The 17,802-nt window shown below is 35.8% G+C and overlaps 1 protein-coding gene across 8 annotated transcripts in view; it reads left to right on the forward strand.

Moving 5' to 3' along the window:
* The window catches only part of MESK2 (misexpression suppressor of KSR 2), a 43,210-nt gene that overhangs the window by 14,086 nt on the left and 11,322 nt on the right, over positions 1–17,802 (forward strand). For 3 of the 8 annotated variants that reach the window (XR_015294289.1, XM_086914742.1, XM_086914735.1), the window contains exons 2-5: positions 783–1,204; positions 4,359–4,412; positions 15,964–16,163; positions 16,533–16,653. Coding sequence is in view for 7 of the 8 variants with exons in the window: in XM_086914742.1 (XP_086770868.1) it covers positions 990–1,204; positions 4,359–4,412; positions 15,964–16,163; positions 16,533–16,653 (590 nt within the window). In the remaining variant the exon portion in view is untranslated. Of the gene's footprint in view, positions 1–782; positions 1,205–4,358; positions 4,413–4,579; positions 4,710–15,963; positions 16,164–16,532; positions 16,654–17,802 lie in introns of those variants that run through there. The other 5 variants (XM_086914737.1, XM_086914740.1, XM_086914736.1 and 2 more) reach the window with 4 other exon arrangements.

Genomic DNA, 17,802 nt, shown 5'->3' on the forward strand with positions numbered 1-17,802 from the left:
CCACTATATAATAGTGGAAACTTTGAAACACTTGTACGTTTGAATACGTTGAATTTAAACTTTTTTATATAAAAATTCTTATCGCAGAGGAAAGTTTTAGAACTTTGATATTTCTGTTCTTCGAATGGAAAAGGAATAAAAATCAAAATGTTTCTTAATATTCAGCATAAAGAAGATACTTTTTTTCCCCAATTAAGATGATCGATGCATCAAATATGCCATTCAAAATTTATCAAAAAAAAATGATGCAATAGTTATATTTTACACAAAAGTTTATATATATATATATATAGACGAAACAAAAATGCAACTTCTCAGAATATATTTTTACGATTTTTTTCAAGAATCAAATTTTCTAGAATTAGACATATCTGAAAAACAATATCCAAAACCGATGCATACATTCAAACAAGTGAACATCTCGTGTAATAATAATTTATCGATAGTATAATCTCGATTAAAAAAAATCGCAAATAGTAATAATAATAATAATAATCAAAACGTTTATACGATTCCCTGGCCACAGAGATCGTCTCGTCTCGCGATATAACCGATATAACGATTACCCTCCCCTCCCCCCCCCCCACAATTATTTACTCGCGACTGAAACGACAACCCTTTGGTATCAGAAGATCGTTTTGCCAATACCTCGGATCGATAGCTCCGAGCTTGTTCACGTGGAACCTCCTTATCTTGGATTTTCTTTATTTGCCCGTTTGCCCGTTCGTTTGCCTTGTTGACGCACGATATTGGCGTATCTCGGCTTCGGGCACGCGTATCAGCATCATCAACGCGGCTACACCAGCGGCGAAAGGGGCGGCCGAACGAGGGAGACGAGTGTGTCGGGTGAGGAACGGCGAAGTAAGAAAGATAGATCCACCATTTAACGGTGGACAGGATCATCGTTGTCGAAGACGTCCGTACAGGTCGTCCAGCGTCCAGGGGTTTTGTCATCGTGGGCGAGTAACAGCAGAGGGAAAAGGGTCGCCATGCCGGCAGGTATTGGCGCTTCGTACAGGTCGCTAGGCGACCTGGGCGAAGACGTGTACAAAAGCACGACGATCGTGGACCAAACACAGACCACCGGGCAAAGCGTCCTCGAGAGTGTCAAGAAGGCTTTCAGTTTCGCCTCGCCCAAGGTCGAGCTGAGGAAAAAGGACCCTCTGATCGTGGACCGGCGTGAGAGCGTCTCGATCGTCTCAAGGTAATGCCTTATACGATATTGTCTGCGTGTACAGGGGAAAAACCGGTCGGCAGGTAGGGGTGATGGTCGCGCCGTTTCTCGACCTCGGACCTTTCTTGCTTAGATACTCGTTAGATGCTGGTTGAGGGGATTAAGTGATATTGTTTGGACAGATATTTGGTGCACGTTTTGAGTTATGCAAATTATGGAGTTAAGAATCTTTGGATGGTACGGTATGTCAAAGCAAATGGTGAACTAGAATTATTAATGGAAATAATAATAATTCTTTGGAGCTTTTCGACCGAGTGAAATTTAGTTATCGAGAGTTACGTAAAATTTTAATTAACAGAAAATCGATCGAGTTTATACATTGAATAAGTTTTTTTCATTCTACTCTTGCAATGAAATTTATTACGTTTGGCGAAGTAATCTTTTAATGTGTTGAGATTGAGTAAAAGGAATCGATAAAAAGAAATTCAAATTTGTTAATAATTAAAATCGTATCGATATTTAAAAAAAAAAAAAAAAGAGAAGAAGCACTTTGGAGCTTTTCTATCGAATCTTTTTTTAAAGATATCATTGTTCGTATCAAAGAAAGATTTCGAATTGAAAGAGAAACGCGATCAATGAAGGAGGTAACTTGGGCAGAGGCTAAGGAGGTCGTCGAATGATCGGTTCGAGGTCGAAAATGTCGATGGTATACGGTTAGAGTGCTTTTACTATTGGTCACGGTGGTGAACTGGTGGCGTCGAGGAATCGATCGTTACAGTTTCCTGCCTTTTTTTTTAAAGCCAGCTCGGCACTGAAATTAACAACAGACGTTTATTTGCTGCACTTTTGAGAAATGCGTGAAAATAACGAGACTCGCGTTTCAATTATTTAAAAACTCGCCTCTCCTACACAACATCTAACTTACTAACAGCTTTGCTTTTTAACTCGAAAAGAACTCGAAATAAAAACCAAGTTGTTCCTTACACGCATACACATCGCGTCGTTGTTTGGATTGAATTTAAGGGGTCATATTTTGCACGTACCGATCTCCACATCCTTTTTCTCCCCTCGTTCCAATTCGACCAACTCTAACTTTCTATCAGATAAACGACAAATACGAACGACTTCTAACTTCGTTTCTAGAACGAGGAAAAAAAGATTTGGAAGCAAAGATGTTAGGATTCTATTATACCGAGACAAAGAAATCGATTGCTTTCACGATCTATAAATCCCGATCGTTTTTCCCTTTCTTTCTTCCTTTCTTTCTTTTTTCTTTCGAATGCATTTCTATTTACGCTTAATCGAGAAATCGATAACACGATTTCTTCACGCCAATATGGCCCCTCGATCCTGCTTCTTACGTACGGGTAAGAAGAGGTCGTTCGAGGCTGACGACGAAATAGAATAGAAGGCACAAACCGGTGTCCCTGTTATCAAAGAATAATCAAAGACTGGTTTAACCTTAAGCACGGACGGACTTTAGGACCGGAAGTTGGTGGTGCGACTATTGATCGGCCTGGGCACAAAAGCAGGCCACGAGGTAAGCCGCATCATGCGACCTGAACGTCACTCCTTTCCTCGCACTTCCAACCGCGCGTATTATCATCGTTGCATGACTTTTCGACTTCCTACGCTTTCCTGTTTTGCTCGATGTTTGTGTGCGCTCGTTACTTTGACTGTTATCTATGCTGATTTCGAAGCCGTTGGCTGCGCTTGCAAAACCGCTTGATAACTGTTCGCAAATTACGAACGAAATCTTTAATCACGAGTGAGTGAAGATATCGGGAGGAGTTTAATTGATGTTTACTCTTTTTTTTTTTTAAGAAAAAGGGAGAGTTTAATATCTTATCGGGAAATTTTTTATTATTCGATGAATCTATGTTTAAGTTAGATAGATGCAGGAGGAGTTTTTCTTTGAAGTTGGTTTTCAATTTGTTGTCAATTGCAGATAACGATTGTAGTTTCACAGGGTATGCGTCATCGATCATCACTCGTTTCGTATAATATTTGTGTGATATCGGCGAAGAAAAATAATTAAATAAAAAGAATGAAAAGAAAATTGTGAGAAGGTAAAAATGTAATCCAGTTTACTTTGACACACGAAGATGGATTAAATTTTTCAACAAATTATAAATCTTATAAAGAGATTGCTACGTCTACGTGATATTTAACTTGTTATTTTCAGCAAATTATTTACATTTTAATTCCTGTTAACAAACGTTTAAATTTACACAGATATTTTCCTTTATCGTCTAAATTGCCACAAATCTCTCTAACCTCCATACGTCTCTCGATGTCAGAGAAACGAAATGACAATGATTTATAAATTAGAAAACCAATATGAACCAATACTTTTATACCAAAAACATACACATCCACAAACAATATCTGCGTAAAATTGATAGAGCCAACTTCGAAGAAACAGAAACAGGTTAAACCGAACAAATTGCGAAAGATTAAATCCTAAAAACGTAAAAATCTAAACGTGTGATCTCTCTCGTGTCTTCTCTCTCGTGACTCGAGCTAACACCAGTGTTACGTTATTATTATCACCAATCTTTTTTTTTTTTTTTTTTTTCGCATGCACGGATGTGTGTTTCTTTGTCCTCGCAACGCTCGAGTTGCATTAGCGTGTGGTTCGTGGCGCGCGACGACAACGCGTGCGTTGCGGAACCGGCTTCTCGGTTCGAGAGATCCTCTCCTTCGGAGGTCGATCCTCCGTACAACGTTGCATATATACGTATATATTATTCACCACGACACTCTCTCGACCGCACAGATCCTCAATTTCCTTGGCGTGGAACGGTCGAACCGTCTTTGTTGTCGCGAATGTTAACCGCCAGACGAACGTTCCACCGCTCTGGTTCACTTTTATCACATCATCCTTCGAATCTTCTTTCCGTGCTGAATCGCGGCAGAATGATCGCGTGACATCGTATTCGCGGGATGCGGCGGTTTGCTTTTCGACCGGAAAAAGCAATAGTTTCCAGTTTATGAATGGGAATTAAATTGAATTATTTTAGAGATTTGTATGCTAATTTTTTTCTTTTTTTTTTTTTTTTGAAGAATGCAGTAAGATGTATCGCTTGCTAATGTTTGTTTGTTTCTGACACCCGGGTGGAGGGCCGCGTTTGTAAGCCGCTAGGGCCGGCCGTTGTTATTATTCGCCGCCATTTTGTTCTAGGGAAAGAAACAGGATGCCGACCGCCGCCACACCCGAGAAATCAGCACTTTTGGGGTAAGTTTCGTCGGATACAAAGACAACACCTGTAGAAACTATTGTATTTACATCGTGCAATTGGAAAAGAAACACGTAGGTAGATAATCGGAGCCAAGCTGTTGTATACCGGCTGTAATAATACTTATCGACATCCGTTCCATAGGGATTTTTGTTGTTGAGGTGTTGCGAAGAGAGAATTGGCATTGACCCCGATATCAATAAAGCTTCGAATGATCGTCAAGATAATTGGCAGCTATATTATTAAGAGTGGCAAGAGTTATTATTTCTCTTCAAAAGTACGAAAGACAAGTCAAGGTTTGCTTCCGATAAATCGTTAATATCAAATGTTACGCACACGTAACGTACACACGCGCGCGCGCACACGCACACACACACACACATCTCCGACATAAAAATCTAGAACGATAATTTCGACGTGGTGTCATGTTTTATACGTGTATTTTCCTTTTTTTTTTTTTTTTCTTTTTCATTTTGCGAAGTTATCGCAATTCCCAGGAGTTCTCTAACGCAAGAGCGAATCGATAGGATGCATTAACTCGGCGAAAATGAAATTGTAATGGCGAGAGGGTTGTATTGCGTGCGACCTATTTCTCCCAACGGTTTATCGAATGATCGTTTTCGCCGTTCACGCGTGGAAAATATATTTTTCGATCGCCAAGTTTAAAAGTTTTATCTGGATATTATCCACCGTGGAAAGTATATTGTATCCCTTTCGATTATTTCGAACGAGCCCTTCGCTCCGCTCTTTGTCGGTGAGAACGAAGAAAGTTGTTGGAAAATTTGTCGCCGTTGCGTCTCTCCCTTTCGAATGTAAATTTCGAAGCATAATTCATAAAAGTATTATTATCTCAAGGCTCTGGAGGGAGGGGGGATGATCTTTTTTAATTCCTTCCTTCGGATTAACATCCGGCCAGGAATTGACAATTAATTAAACTCTCGTTCATTCGTTCGTTTCTTATCCTCAATTTTTTTCTTTCGGGATGAAAGGACACGGTTAGAAGGAATGGATACGAGGCACGAAGTTAGAACGCAGCTTTTTTCCAACAAGACGGGGGATTTTAATGAAGTTTGTGCATTATGTAACACCGCGAATCGAATACGTTTGTGCGACGACGAGCCGATTCGAGGCGAGCGGATTTGACGTTAAATTTCTCGTATTGTTTCCCACGATTGTGATCACACTTTTATCTTGATTCGAGGTTGAGTCGTGAATAATTCCTTTGTCGAATACGTGGCAATTGTAACACGTAATAAACGCCCGATCGACGTGTATTGTATCGTGTCGTAATTAACTTCATTTCCACGTGAATTCTCTGCCTCCGTTTTATTTATACACACGTGGCCAACTGTTCGTCACCGTGACTAATTTCGAAACATCCATCTATCCGTCCATTCGAAACAATTGGTGCCAATTGGAATCGTTAAAGATTTCGTGAACGTAATAAATTTGTTGTGTATTTGTAACATTGATCGATATCGGCATTTTAAAAACGGTGTGAATCACCGTTGCACTTTCCTCTTGTACCGAAATTGGATAATCAGACAGAGCGGCGCCCTACTTGCAATCGGAACCGCTTCTGTGCTTCTTCCTTCTGATCGATCTTCGTTGCAGAGCAATTAACGGTGAAATTAGGATTAATTACGGTCCATTAAGGCAGAAAACAACGAGCCAATTGTTCAACAACATTGATTTTCCCGGTTTAAAAATATTTACTCGAAATAGAATACGCGTTTCCGTGTTACATGGAGAGAATAAAGAAGTTGAGGATTATCGATCTACGTGGTATTTGTGTCACAGGCTTGTGATGGTTGACAGTGCCACGTTTAACTTGAAAAATAACGATGGAGAAGTGAAGTTGAGTTTCGCGTTTCATTTTTTTTCTCTTTCCTTTTTTTAAATCTTTTTCTTTAATCTTAAATCTTTTCTCTAAATATAGAAAGTATATCGTATCAAGAATTTTTTGAAGTCAAGACGCAGAAAATATATATAGTTTGAATCTTTCATGGCTGATAGATAATTTCGTTTATATATTTTAATCGTTTTAATTATTAATTATTTTGTTTTTAATTTGAAAGAAGAACGTTTTAGTCTTTTTCTTTTTTTCTTTTATATGTCAACGAAATAATCTAATTACTTTTCATCGATTCTCATTCGCTTTTTCATCGTGTTATATACAGTTATATAAGTTGTACGTGATGATGAATGGTGTTAACAGGACATTAAAATGTAAAAAATTCCTTATGACGCCGCGAATTCATACATTCATTTTGCTCTACTTTCGCTGAAAAATTCGTTTTCGTGCCACTTGGCAGCATGCCGGATCCACCTGAATTGCAGGATCCTCGGGATTTAGCTCAATTTCCAACTCGATAGAAACAATGGGCCAATTTCCCCTCTCTCTTTTTCCAGCGTTTTTCAAACGTTTAGAGGGAATATTGAGTCGGGAACGTTGATCGAAACATTGGAAAATCTGAATCTTCTACACCATCATTCCGTGAAATCGAAATTTTCAAGACCAACCACTTGTGCAATCTTTAACATCCATCCACGTTTCCTTCTTTCGTTTATTAGGAAACGTCACGAAAACGTCACTTTTATAGCACCAATATGCCAAAAGATATAATTTATTCGAAAATAAAATTACTTATTGCGACATTTACAGGGAAGAATAATGGAATAATTAATTTCCAATTTCATAAAAGTCTATATTCTTCTAATAAGTTCTTCTAAATAAAAAAACTTTCCTACGTCATTATCCATTTTTAGGAATAATATTTTAATAATGACGCAATAGAAGAGTGAACGTAAATTTTTAACTCTAATTAACAACTTCAACGAAATATTCTCTTCATTATATAGACATACCCACGCTCTATTATATATATATATCCCGATCATAATTATAACTAATTAACGAGAACAGAGGACAAAATTCGTGTCAACTGTCATGCAACCCAGCCTTCCTTTATAAACTGTCAAATTTCAATAGCAGATGTACTCGTGTTTCATAATTGCATAGCATGAGTGTAGACAAATGGCCAGGAAATATGCAAGGTAAATTAGAACAAAAACCCGGCGACGACTCGTCCAGGATCAGAGGCGAACGAAAGGTAACGAATTGTTGTGCAATTGCAGTTAATGCATGAATAGAATATATTTGAATTCTTTGATACTTTTATTATATTACATTACCTTTAGGATGCATTTTTTTTTTTTTTTTTTTTTTTCGTTGATATTGGGCATCGAGCTGTGTTTCTCCATCCTTCAAAACGCAATTTGAATTTATTTTTCTCTAGATTAGAATCGCTTTGGCAAATGATCTATACTCTGCATAGATCTCAGACTTGATTGTTTTTAAAATGATATTATTAGAAATGTTGTCATGTTATTTCATACTTGTGATGTAATATATGTACACCACTTTATTCGAGATATTATCTCTAGATGTTAAAAAATTAATATTTTTTACGAATTTAAAGAACGAACCTGCATATAAATTTGCTCTTTTTTTTTTTTTTTAAATTATAAGAATTACACTTTGAGGGATTATATTTCATTTATTCTTATATAAACTCATATTGTTCTACTCTCTTTCAACCTTCTTATTTCGACGTTGAATAAAATTTGGCCAGATCTAATTTCTTCGCCGCCAATAATCGCTCGCTTCGGTTTTCGAAAAGAAAGCCTGATTCCATAAGCCGTAAGGGAAAGATGTAAATCGATCTAATCCCGGCAGCCTCGTCTTACATTGCATCTCTCTGCTCGAACGGTGAACAGGTTACTTGCTAATAAAAAAAAAAAAAAAAATCTCGTGTGCAGCTCGGTTAATCGATCGGTAAAAAGGATATGAACGAGATATCGAATGACGTGGATATCGAATGTTCCTTCGGCGGTGGTTAGCCTGCTAGCTTCCTAGCGACAATCGATCGAATGGGTTTCTTGGGAATCCAACATTTTCTTTTTCTTTGCCAAGTGTTATGTACCACCTCGTCATATATAGATATATATATACCTGTTCCTACCCACAGCAATTTTACTTCGTATCTCAGCTTTTGCTTCTGTAAATTTATGTCGGTTCCAATTTTATCCGTATCGCTCCGTAACGTTGAATTATTTATGAACGTTTAATCCTCGTGCGTTTAGCATATTTCTTCGTGTTAATATATCTATATTCGCTCATATCATGATCTAATAGAAGAGATCTAATAGAACGTGCAGAATAAATTCAGAGGAGCTTAATATTTTCTTCTCGCGTGGTGATAAACGTAAAAACGAAAAATATTTTGATTTTGATTTATGCAAATTAATATCGTTACAAAAAAATATTATTTTGTAATATACATCTGTTACAATTTTTATTAAAACATTTGTAGCTTTCAATCAAAGACTTGTTAAATTCATCTCGTTTTCCATAAATTTTCTGATAAATTTACAAAGCGTGGGAGCGCAAGGGAAACGGATAAAACTCGTTAATATTATTTATGCCAAGTTTGCACACATTGTGGCAGATATTCAACGGTAATAAAATACAATCATAATTACGCTCACGTTTTAACGAATCCGTTATCTACATTTAAACACTTGAGTTTTAAAGCGTTCGTTGCCTGTTTATCTTGCTCCATATTTAAATCTTCAGATTTTAAATTTCGAATTACCTTTGGAAAATCTCGCTCTAGCATCCGCGATTAATTTGCAACAGTTTGAAACGGGTTTGAAGGCCCAGCTTAAAAACTCTCTGACTTCTCGTGAATGCGAACACCTCGAAAATTGTGCCGTTTTTCTGCCCGTCGAGTCGTTGAATCTGGTCACTGGTTAAATCCTCCTTTTCACAGATATTGTGTCTATTCAACAGCTTTTCACGCATTTCTTTTTCCGCAATTTTCGCTAACACCTCTTACAAAGAATAAAATTTTCCCCTTCCCAGAAAGGGTTATATACGCCAAGTAATTTCGAAAGAGAAAAGGAAGAATGGCAGATTTTCAGTTTTCAATGGGGTTTTTTTTTCTTTTTTCTTTTATTCTCGGTCTATTGACTCTATTGTCAAGCCGGTCATTTGACTTCGAAAATCCACTTTCGTATCAATCGATGAAGATTTTTAAAGCGAAGACACTTTGAAAGGCAAACGGGATTTGCATAACCGATATTCCCTGCATCTTCGTCCTTTGAATAATGAATTTTTAACGTTTCCTTGCAAGTTTTAAAACAATCGATTCGACGAGTTGTGGATAACTTGCAAGATGTAAAAAGTTGTGTTTATTTCAACTTGTTTTTTTGTAATCAGTGTAACTTATCGAGTATTTCGAAAGCCTTTACATATTATTAACCTTTTCGTGTCATGTCATAAATATTAATGCTGATTTTTAATGGCAAATAAAATGTTTATGATTGTAATATAATAAGAAACTCATAATTCTAAATATAATATGAAAATTGGTTATTAATATTTATATATTGATCCTCGATTGCTCAAAAACTTTAAAATTATAATTCTACTCGAAGTGAAATTCGAGTTATCGAGATTTGATTTGAGGTTCAGCTAAACTGAATTCAGTTTCGAAGAATGAAGCAATGAACACGTATTTCGAGTAATTCGAATTAAATTAATGCGTTCCATTAGGAGGAAACGAATGGACAAAATTGTAATTTTGAGCTTTTCGAATTACAGAGGATCGATCGCACTTACATCGATTCGTATGATTATCCACGACGACGACGACGAATACATTTGAGAGTGATCGATAATGAGAATCCTTTTGCTCTCGAATTAATAATTGACAAATTTGTCAAAGCAATCATTATAGCTGATAAACATCACGACACTGCATAATCGTGAATATTTAAAACGATAAAAACGAATTAGAAAGAAGAAAACAATTTGTGCAAAGGCTTCAATTTATCGGCTGTTTGTCACTCGTTTAATCTACGTCCCATTATATTTCTTTATTGCACATCATTAATGCGCTCGTCATTGAAGAAGAGGTTCCATTTTATTAATACTTTAGCGGATTATTATTATTTTACAACCTCGTTACTACGAATAAGGTTTGAACAACCTTCGGTATAAGTAATTCATTAAATAAACGCAATAAGCGAGAGAGGCAAGGGCCTCTGTTAACAGCGTGTGCATTTATCGTTACTGCCTTCATCGACAACTTGAGACGATGGAACACAACCGGATTTAACTTGAACCGGAAATGATAGTGCGACGTGCTAGAGATACGGAAAACCGCACGCAGACAGATTTGCTGTGCTTGGAAATTCAATGAAGCGGACCTCATACCGATATATTCGAACCACTACAAGTACCGTTTAATCTTTAGCTGGAAAATAGAACGGGCAGAGGATTAACGAGATTATTGTATCAACGTAATAAGTAATTGGAAACAATAATTTGAAGTATATAAGCAAAAGATCCAATTACATTTACGAATGAACAGAGTTTTTTGGGCAGAAACGGTTGTTTAAACTTAAAGGAATGAATAAATCGATTCGAGATGTTTTATATATAAAATGGATTAAATTAAAATGGATAACAAGAGAGATGTCGTTAGTCGTTAATCTTTGAAAGAAAAACTTTTAGAGGAAATAGCAAGAGAGAATGAAAGAAGGAGTTAAGACGTGGAATTTCAATTTGTTCTTTATACTCGTGAAATTCTTCGGTGTTTCCAAAGAAAATTTTAATGAAAAACGGTATCGAAAAACGGAACGAAAATGTGAAATTTCATTTCATTCTTCGTATAAGAGTTAGATACGTTAAAAACGTTTCGTTGAAACAAGGAAAATGTTATAAAAAAGGCAGAATATTATTTAGACCCGTTTTTCGTATAACATAAACGCGTGTTAAAATAAACATAAACGTCGCATATGAGAAAAAAGAAAATGATAGTGGATTGAATGATAGTGGAAGAAGAAAGAACGTTGTGTTATTCGTTCAAATTAGTAATGCTCAATAGAAATTAATAACTAATAACGAATATGATCCAATATTGTCTTTATGAGAGATAAAGTGAGTTATAAAATATTTATGAGAAATAAATTAAACTATAAAAAGAGGATAAACTTGTATGAAAAGTATTTTCTTATCCATTCTGTATTTCGTCACGTTTCATACGTTTTATTTCATCGTAAAAATAATAATAATTGTTAACGTACGTTCCCATTGTAGCACCATAATTAGAAACAATTAAGACAGGATGAAGCATCTCGACGTCTTTAAAGTTTCGCAATGATCGATAGTAATAAACGGCCAATCAATTTCCTCGGTTTCGAACGGCGATTATTTCATTATTCTGCTCCTTGATTTAAAATGTAAAACAGCAAGATGAAACATTTGAACAAAACTCTGATGAAACATTTTATAAAATTACGGCAATTATTATTGCGACTCGTAGATCTGTCATGAATAAAATAAATATATATTTGTAAAGAGGAAACATTTCTTTTTTTTTTTTTTTTTTTTCCAAATGAATTTAATCACTTTTACTTGACGATTGGGAAGAAATAAAAATTTTCTCTCTTGGACTTCACATTTATATTTTTTTCTCTCTAATTAAATCTTAAACTTGATATTATATATTACCAGTGAAATACTAAATTCACAGGAAAAACTTGAATAAAGTCAGATCATCGTACGCAAGTGATGAGCCAACAAGGGGGATTCTATTATATATCTAAATACGCGACTTTATCTATTTATCATCAGATTTCACAACGTGAGAAATCGTTTTCACTTTGAACATGATTAAATCCATTAATGTCGTTTCGACATTTAAGTGTTAGATTATGGCTTCTCGAGTAAAATACCTTGTCTTTAACGCTATTGATCGTGTGCAAATAGGTCGAATTTCAAACGTGCATTTATCTATATACCCAATATACTTGTAACTATTTTCTATCCTGTTCCAAATTTTTTTTTTTTTTTTTTGGAGAAACCTTTCGCGATGGTATTTTAATTATACAACACGTTCTTTCGACGAAAGATAACTTATTGATTCGAACAAGCGAAGTTAATCCGGCGCCATACGACCGCGACCATAAATCTTGAGTAGAGATTTAATGAAATAGTTTCCAGAGAGATATTTCCTCGAACGGTTTTAAAAGAGAGAATCCCCCGTTTCATATCTTCTTTCGCCGAGATCATTGTTCCATTCAAAAGTAAATGAGAGGGATGAAACGAGACGAGTGATAAACTCGTGGTTACGGAAATTAATTCGCTTAAGAAATATCCTTTTATCTTGTAATGAACCCGTTCCAACCTTTCTCCGTTACACTTTTCTTCGTTTGAAAACTTTTTCAACGATCGGATTGTTTTTATCCAAAGCATCGAGTTATTAATTCAACAAATTTATCGAGTTCGAAAACTTCGAAAATTTGGACTCGAAGTCTGTGTGAAACGAAAACAAGAGACGGTGTGTTAAAATAGTATAAAATTATCATCTTATGGTAAATAATACGGTGCAATAATGGCGTTATTGGAAAATCAATTTGCGCAACAGCGCCTTTCTAGAATGATAAAGCGAAGAAAAGAAACGTCGGACAAAAGGAGAGGATCACCTGCGGGGAAACCGACGAAGAAAGTAACTTGTCCACGAGGTGGATGAATGGTATTTTCACCGATATTTTTACACAGAAGGGTAGCGTTCCTTTATCTCGCTCCAACTTGCACAAGCTTGTAGGGAACGGGTCAACCAGAGTTTCTGACATTTCCCCGGTAAATTGGGTCGCGCGATAAATCCTGAGGAATACAGGTCAGAGCAAATTCTTCGAACATTAGACGAAGAAAGGCGAAAATGGAATCGATTGCACACGATCGAATTAAATATATGCAGCAACGATATTTTTAATTAAAAAATATTTCGCTAAACTTGAAACGACTCGTTTATTGTTATTAAAAGAACGTAGGATTTAAACTCAGAATTGTATAGATATAGACATATATCGCCTGGCATAACGTTTTCAACGATTGCTTGTTGGAAATAAATAAAATCTATAGAAATGGAATAAAAAAGAATAATACAAAAGATGAAGTATTTTTCCAAGAGAAATGATAATTTTTCTCGAATTGGTATAAGGCTCCGATTCATTCGTTCACATGACAAACGTGCACTTTGAACAGACAGTTAAACGGCCATCTCGCCGGAGAGTGAAATGCACTTTTGAACGAAGAAGAACGCGGCGCTACGTGTTTCCTCTTTATGCGTCTGCGGCTGAATGGAATTGCAGGCGTCAAAGGGAAATTGCGCGGACGAGTGAGAAGATTGCCGCATAGAACGAAATCACGTGGTGACACCTTGAGAGAAACACGTTAGATCCCACGATAGAGCCACGCCACGTTCGACAGGGCGTGGCCCTCGATGGGATCGATACCATAAAAAGCTCACTGCACCTTCAACTTCTTTGATAAAGTGGGCAAGTACGTTTTATGCAAATCATCCTCGACTTCCGTGGGCCGCGCGTGGCCGATAACGCACGTCATCACGCGCACTGCGTCGACGTCACGACGGTATAGCGATCGTTCGTTCACAGCTGATGAAAAATACAGGAGGAATAAAAATGTGGAGGAATATTGAAATATTGCGTTAAAAAAAATATTCGAGATACTTTTAAATTCAGGAAGGATTTAATTTTCTTTGGTGTGTCATCCTAGTGGAGTGTAAAAAAATATATCCGACTAGATTTTGACGAAAGTTTTCGAAAATATGAGAATATAATGGATTCTATCTATCTTGAACGTGGGGCAAGTTTGTTAAACTCTGAGAAATCTCTATCTATTCTTTTATTTTATTTTGGATAAAATTTTTATTATGTGTATGTTCGTCGATATTTTCTGCAACTTAGACCGTTGAAATCTGAACATTTTATAATTTTAATTGGAAAATTAATATTTTTAGAAAAAGGATAAAGGATTTCGTGAGCCAAAGATTATATAGAGTACAAACTGTTGATTACATACGTATGGATTTTAACATATTCATGAAGTGATATAGATATTCGGTTTAATTGCTCAATTCATTAGGCGTGTATTGGAAAATTGTTCCTATATAATCTGTTGTATGTACTTGTGTGGGTCAAATGAATATGAATTAATTAACTTCAAATAATCGCACATCATTTCTGTAAATTATAATGCAATCAGACAGAGAATTAATTAGAAAACAACAACAACGTTTTGCCTTATGATAGATTAAAATGAAATTCTTAATACAATTAATAAAATTTTAATTTTCTCGTTGAAATTAATCATATCAATTACACTTATTGTAAATAACTGATTTTAAATATACGAAAATATCATTAATCTCTTCTTCTTTATGTCTAAATAAAAACTGAGTATGACTTGTGATGAAACTGTCGAATCTAATATACCACGTTGTCCTGATATTGCATTTTTTATCTTAAAAAAAATAGGATTTTATCTCTTTATAAATCCTATTTTATCCTACTTAGATATAGTAGATATATTCACTGAGGATTTTGAAAAATACATTATGAAAGAATAACATTTAATTATTTACAATGTAATTACTTGACTTTTAATACGATTTTAATTTAAAGAAAGATCTAAAATTTAAAAGAGAAATAAAAGAACAAAAGAAAAAAAAAAGAAGCAAAATGTTTATTCGCAAAATATTTATGGTGAATGCTCTCAAAAGAACAAAAATGTGCAGAACTAGCTATTCAAGCCCTGAAAGCATCAGTTTGGCACATTTTGTATTCTGATGTTGACGTAGCGAATATTTGATGGTACTTTGCCTGTAGTGCGAATGAAAAGAGAACAAACACCAAAAAAATAATGCCTTTCGCTTCACGGATTCTTTCCATCAACTTTTGTTGTACATCCAACAGTCTGAGAGTTAACACTTTTACCGTTAAAATGTAATATTATCACCATTTAACTTAATAGTGTTATAATTAGTCTAACAATTAAACAACGTAAAATGAACATTAGTACTTTGTAATCGACTTGATATATACTTTCACGAAAAAAGAAAATTAAAATGAAATTAGATACATGAAAGTTATTAAATGTTTGTTGTTGAATTTTCTTAACTTTATAATAATTAACTTGATAGTTTAGCAACTAATAATACTAATGAATCGCAACGAGTAAACTTTTCTTCATAATTTCAAAATTACACATCGGATAGAAATATATCTACTTGTGATATTCATTTGTTTTATCGTAGAATTCTTTATTTCTTTAGGCAAGGAGACTCTCGATACTAACAATTTTCAAATTTTATTCAATAATTTGTATTGCAAGAGGATTGTCCTGGATTGTCGATACTTTTAAAACGTTTGCACATTCGATAGAGTGGTATTCGAGCATTCACAAAATCCAGAAGAACGATAATTTATAAAATTATCGAACAAGTTTTAATGTAATTGTATGGACGTACATTCTATTCGACTCGAGAAACACCAGTGAAATAAATCTGGCCTGACTGTGCGAACCTTGAACATTATTCGTTTGCATGTTCGCCAAGAACGTCTGAATTGATTTACATGCTCGTATCGTGGGATTAAGGAATTCATTTCCATGCGCAGCACGATGCCCTCAGATAGTATGGATGACATCGAACTGAAAAATATTCAACTCCAATTTCCACCGCTGAGATGTCTGTCGAGAGATGACAGTTCCGTGCGAGAGGAAAGGGTTGAAACCGACAAAGGAAGTATTTTGGTGGCTGTGCAAGGGAATCGAGCGAAACCTGCCATTCTCACTTATCACGACTTAGGCCTTAACTGTAAGTAATTCACATTTTTTCTCTTTTCTTCTTCTTCTCTTTTTTTTTCTTTTTTCAACCGTTTGTCTTATAATACTTTGTGTTTATAAAAATTGGATCATAAATCCGATCATAATTACCGGTCATGATTTTATACACGATTGCTTAATTATACGATCTCAGAATTGTTGTGTTTCTTCAACTTTTTTAGATTTCAGATTGCGAGATTTAGGGAAGGGTCAAAGGTAAAAAAAAAAAAAAAAAGGGCGAAATGTTATATTCTCTTTGATATCAAGAAATCGATGATGTTTGTTGCATTAATTTATATAGCAATTGATTATGTTTCTTAATATTTAAAATACGAAAGGAAACACGGATCGTCATTTTCAGATATATCGAGCTTCCAGGCGTTCTTCAATTATATCGACATGAGAGTTTTACTGGAGAATTTCTGCGTTTATCATGTGAATGCACCTGGCCAAGAAGAAGGTGCACCCACGCTGCCTGAGGAGTAAGTACACTTTCTTACATTAAATTTTTATTTACGAAATTGATATTTTTCAATTCTCTAATTTTAATCTTTTATCCTTCCCTCGGATACCTTCGACGATATTCAAACATAATTAAAAAATTAAACGTATTCGCCAATGAATATAATCGATATTATCAATTTTACATTATAATTATTTCACAATTCGAACGCATCCTCGCTCAATAATCCGCACGGAATACAAAGATGATTAATAACGGACGATTAATTGCAAAATAGCAATTCTCCATTCGCGAACAAACGAGTGCATTAATCAAAGCAACCAGGTTTAAAGTTGATAAACGAGTACCAATTGTCAATCGTGTTCGAGTTCCCCTCGAAAGTCCAGTAACGAGTCCACTAATTAACGCTCGATAACGAAAGTCGTGACGAAACAAAAAAAAGAGAGAGAGAGAGAGAGAGAGAGAGAGAGAGAGAGAGAGAGAGAGAGAGAGAGAGAGAGAGAGAGAGAGAAAGTGATTTCCCTCTGACGTTCCTCACACGCGCACACGTATCAAGATCTCATTCAAGAGCATCGTGCGTCACTTAAGCATCACAGTGAATTCAATTAGTGCAAATCAATGACCTAATTAACGTTCTAATTAGTCGAAGCCCCGAGTATGTCCCTACTTTCGCGTTTACGACGGATTCTTCGCGCCTTAAGAGCGATTCTCTTTACCTTTTGCCTCATGCCTCTTCGCGGAATTCTTTCTTGCGCTTTCTCCTCCACCATCCACCGTTTCCACACTTGTACGGATTCGATCTTACCGGTTGATGCGCAGTTACCCCTTTCCTTTGTCTAATCTCTCGTGAAATCTCGTGAAACGGTTGGAGCATCGAGGTGACGAGTTTTCGAACGTCAAAGCTTATGTTGCACAAAGAAAGAGTTACACTTAAGGGGAGAAGGGTCGAATATTTTTCATTATCGTTTCTCGAGAGAGGAAAATATCGATGCTGGGATGGCCAGTTATGAATGAGAGGGGAGCGTGACACGATCGTTGAGAATCGTTTCCACGTGGTGGAATTAGAAGATTGACGGTGTCTACCTACGACATCCGATTAACCTGACCTCAAACGATCGAGGCTCGCCTCGACAGGCGCGTATGTAACTAAATAGAGTGTTACGGAATA

The sequence above is a fragment of the Apis florea genome, unplaced genomic scaffold (genome assembly GCF_048593485.1).
Source record: "Apis florea isolate Af1SG1 unplaced genomic scaffold, ASM4859348v1 contig_3732_pilon, whole genome shotgun sequence".
Lineage (NCBI taxonomy): Eukaryota > Metazoa > Arthropoda > Insecta > Hymenoptera > Apidae > Apis > Apis florea.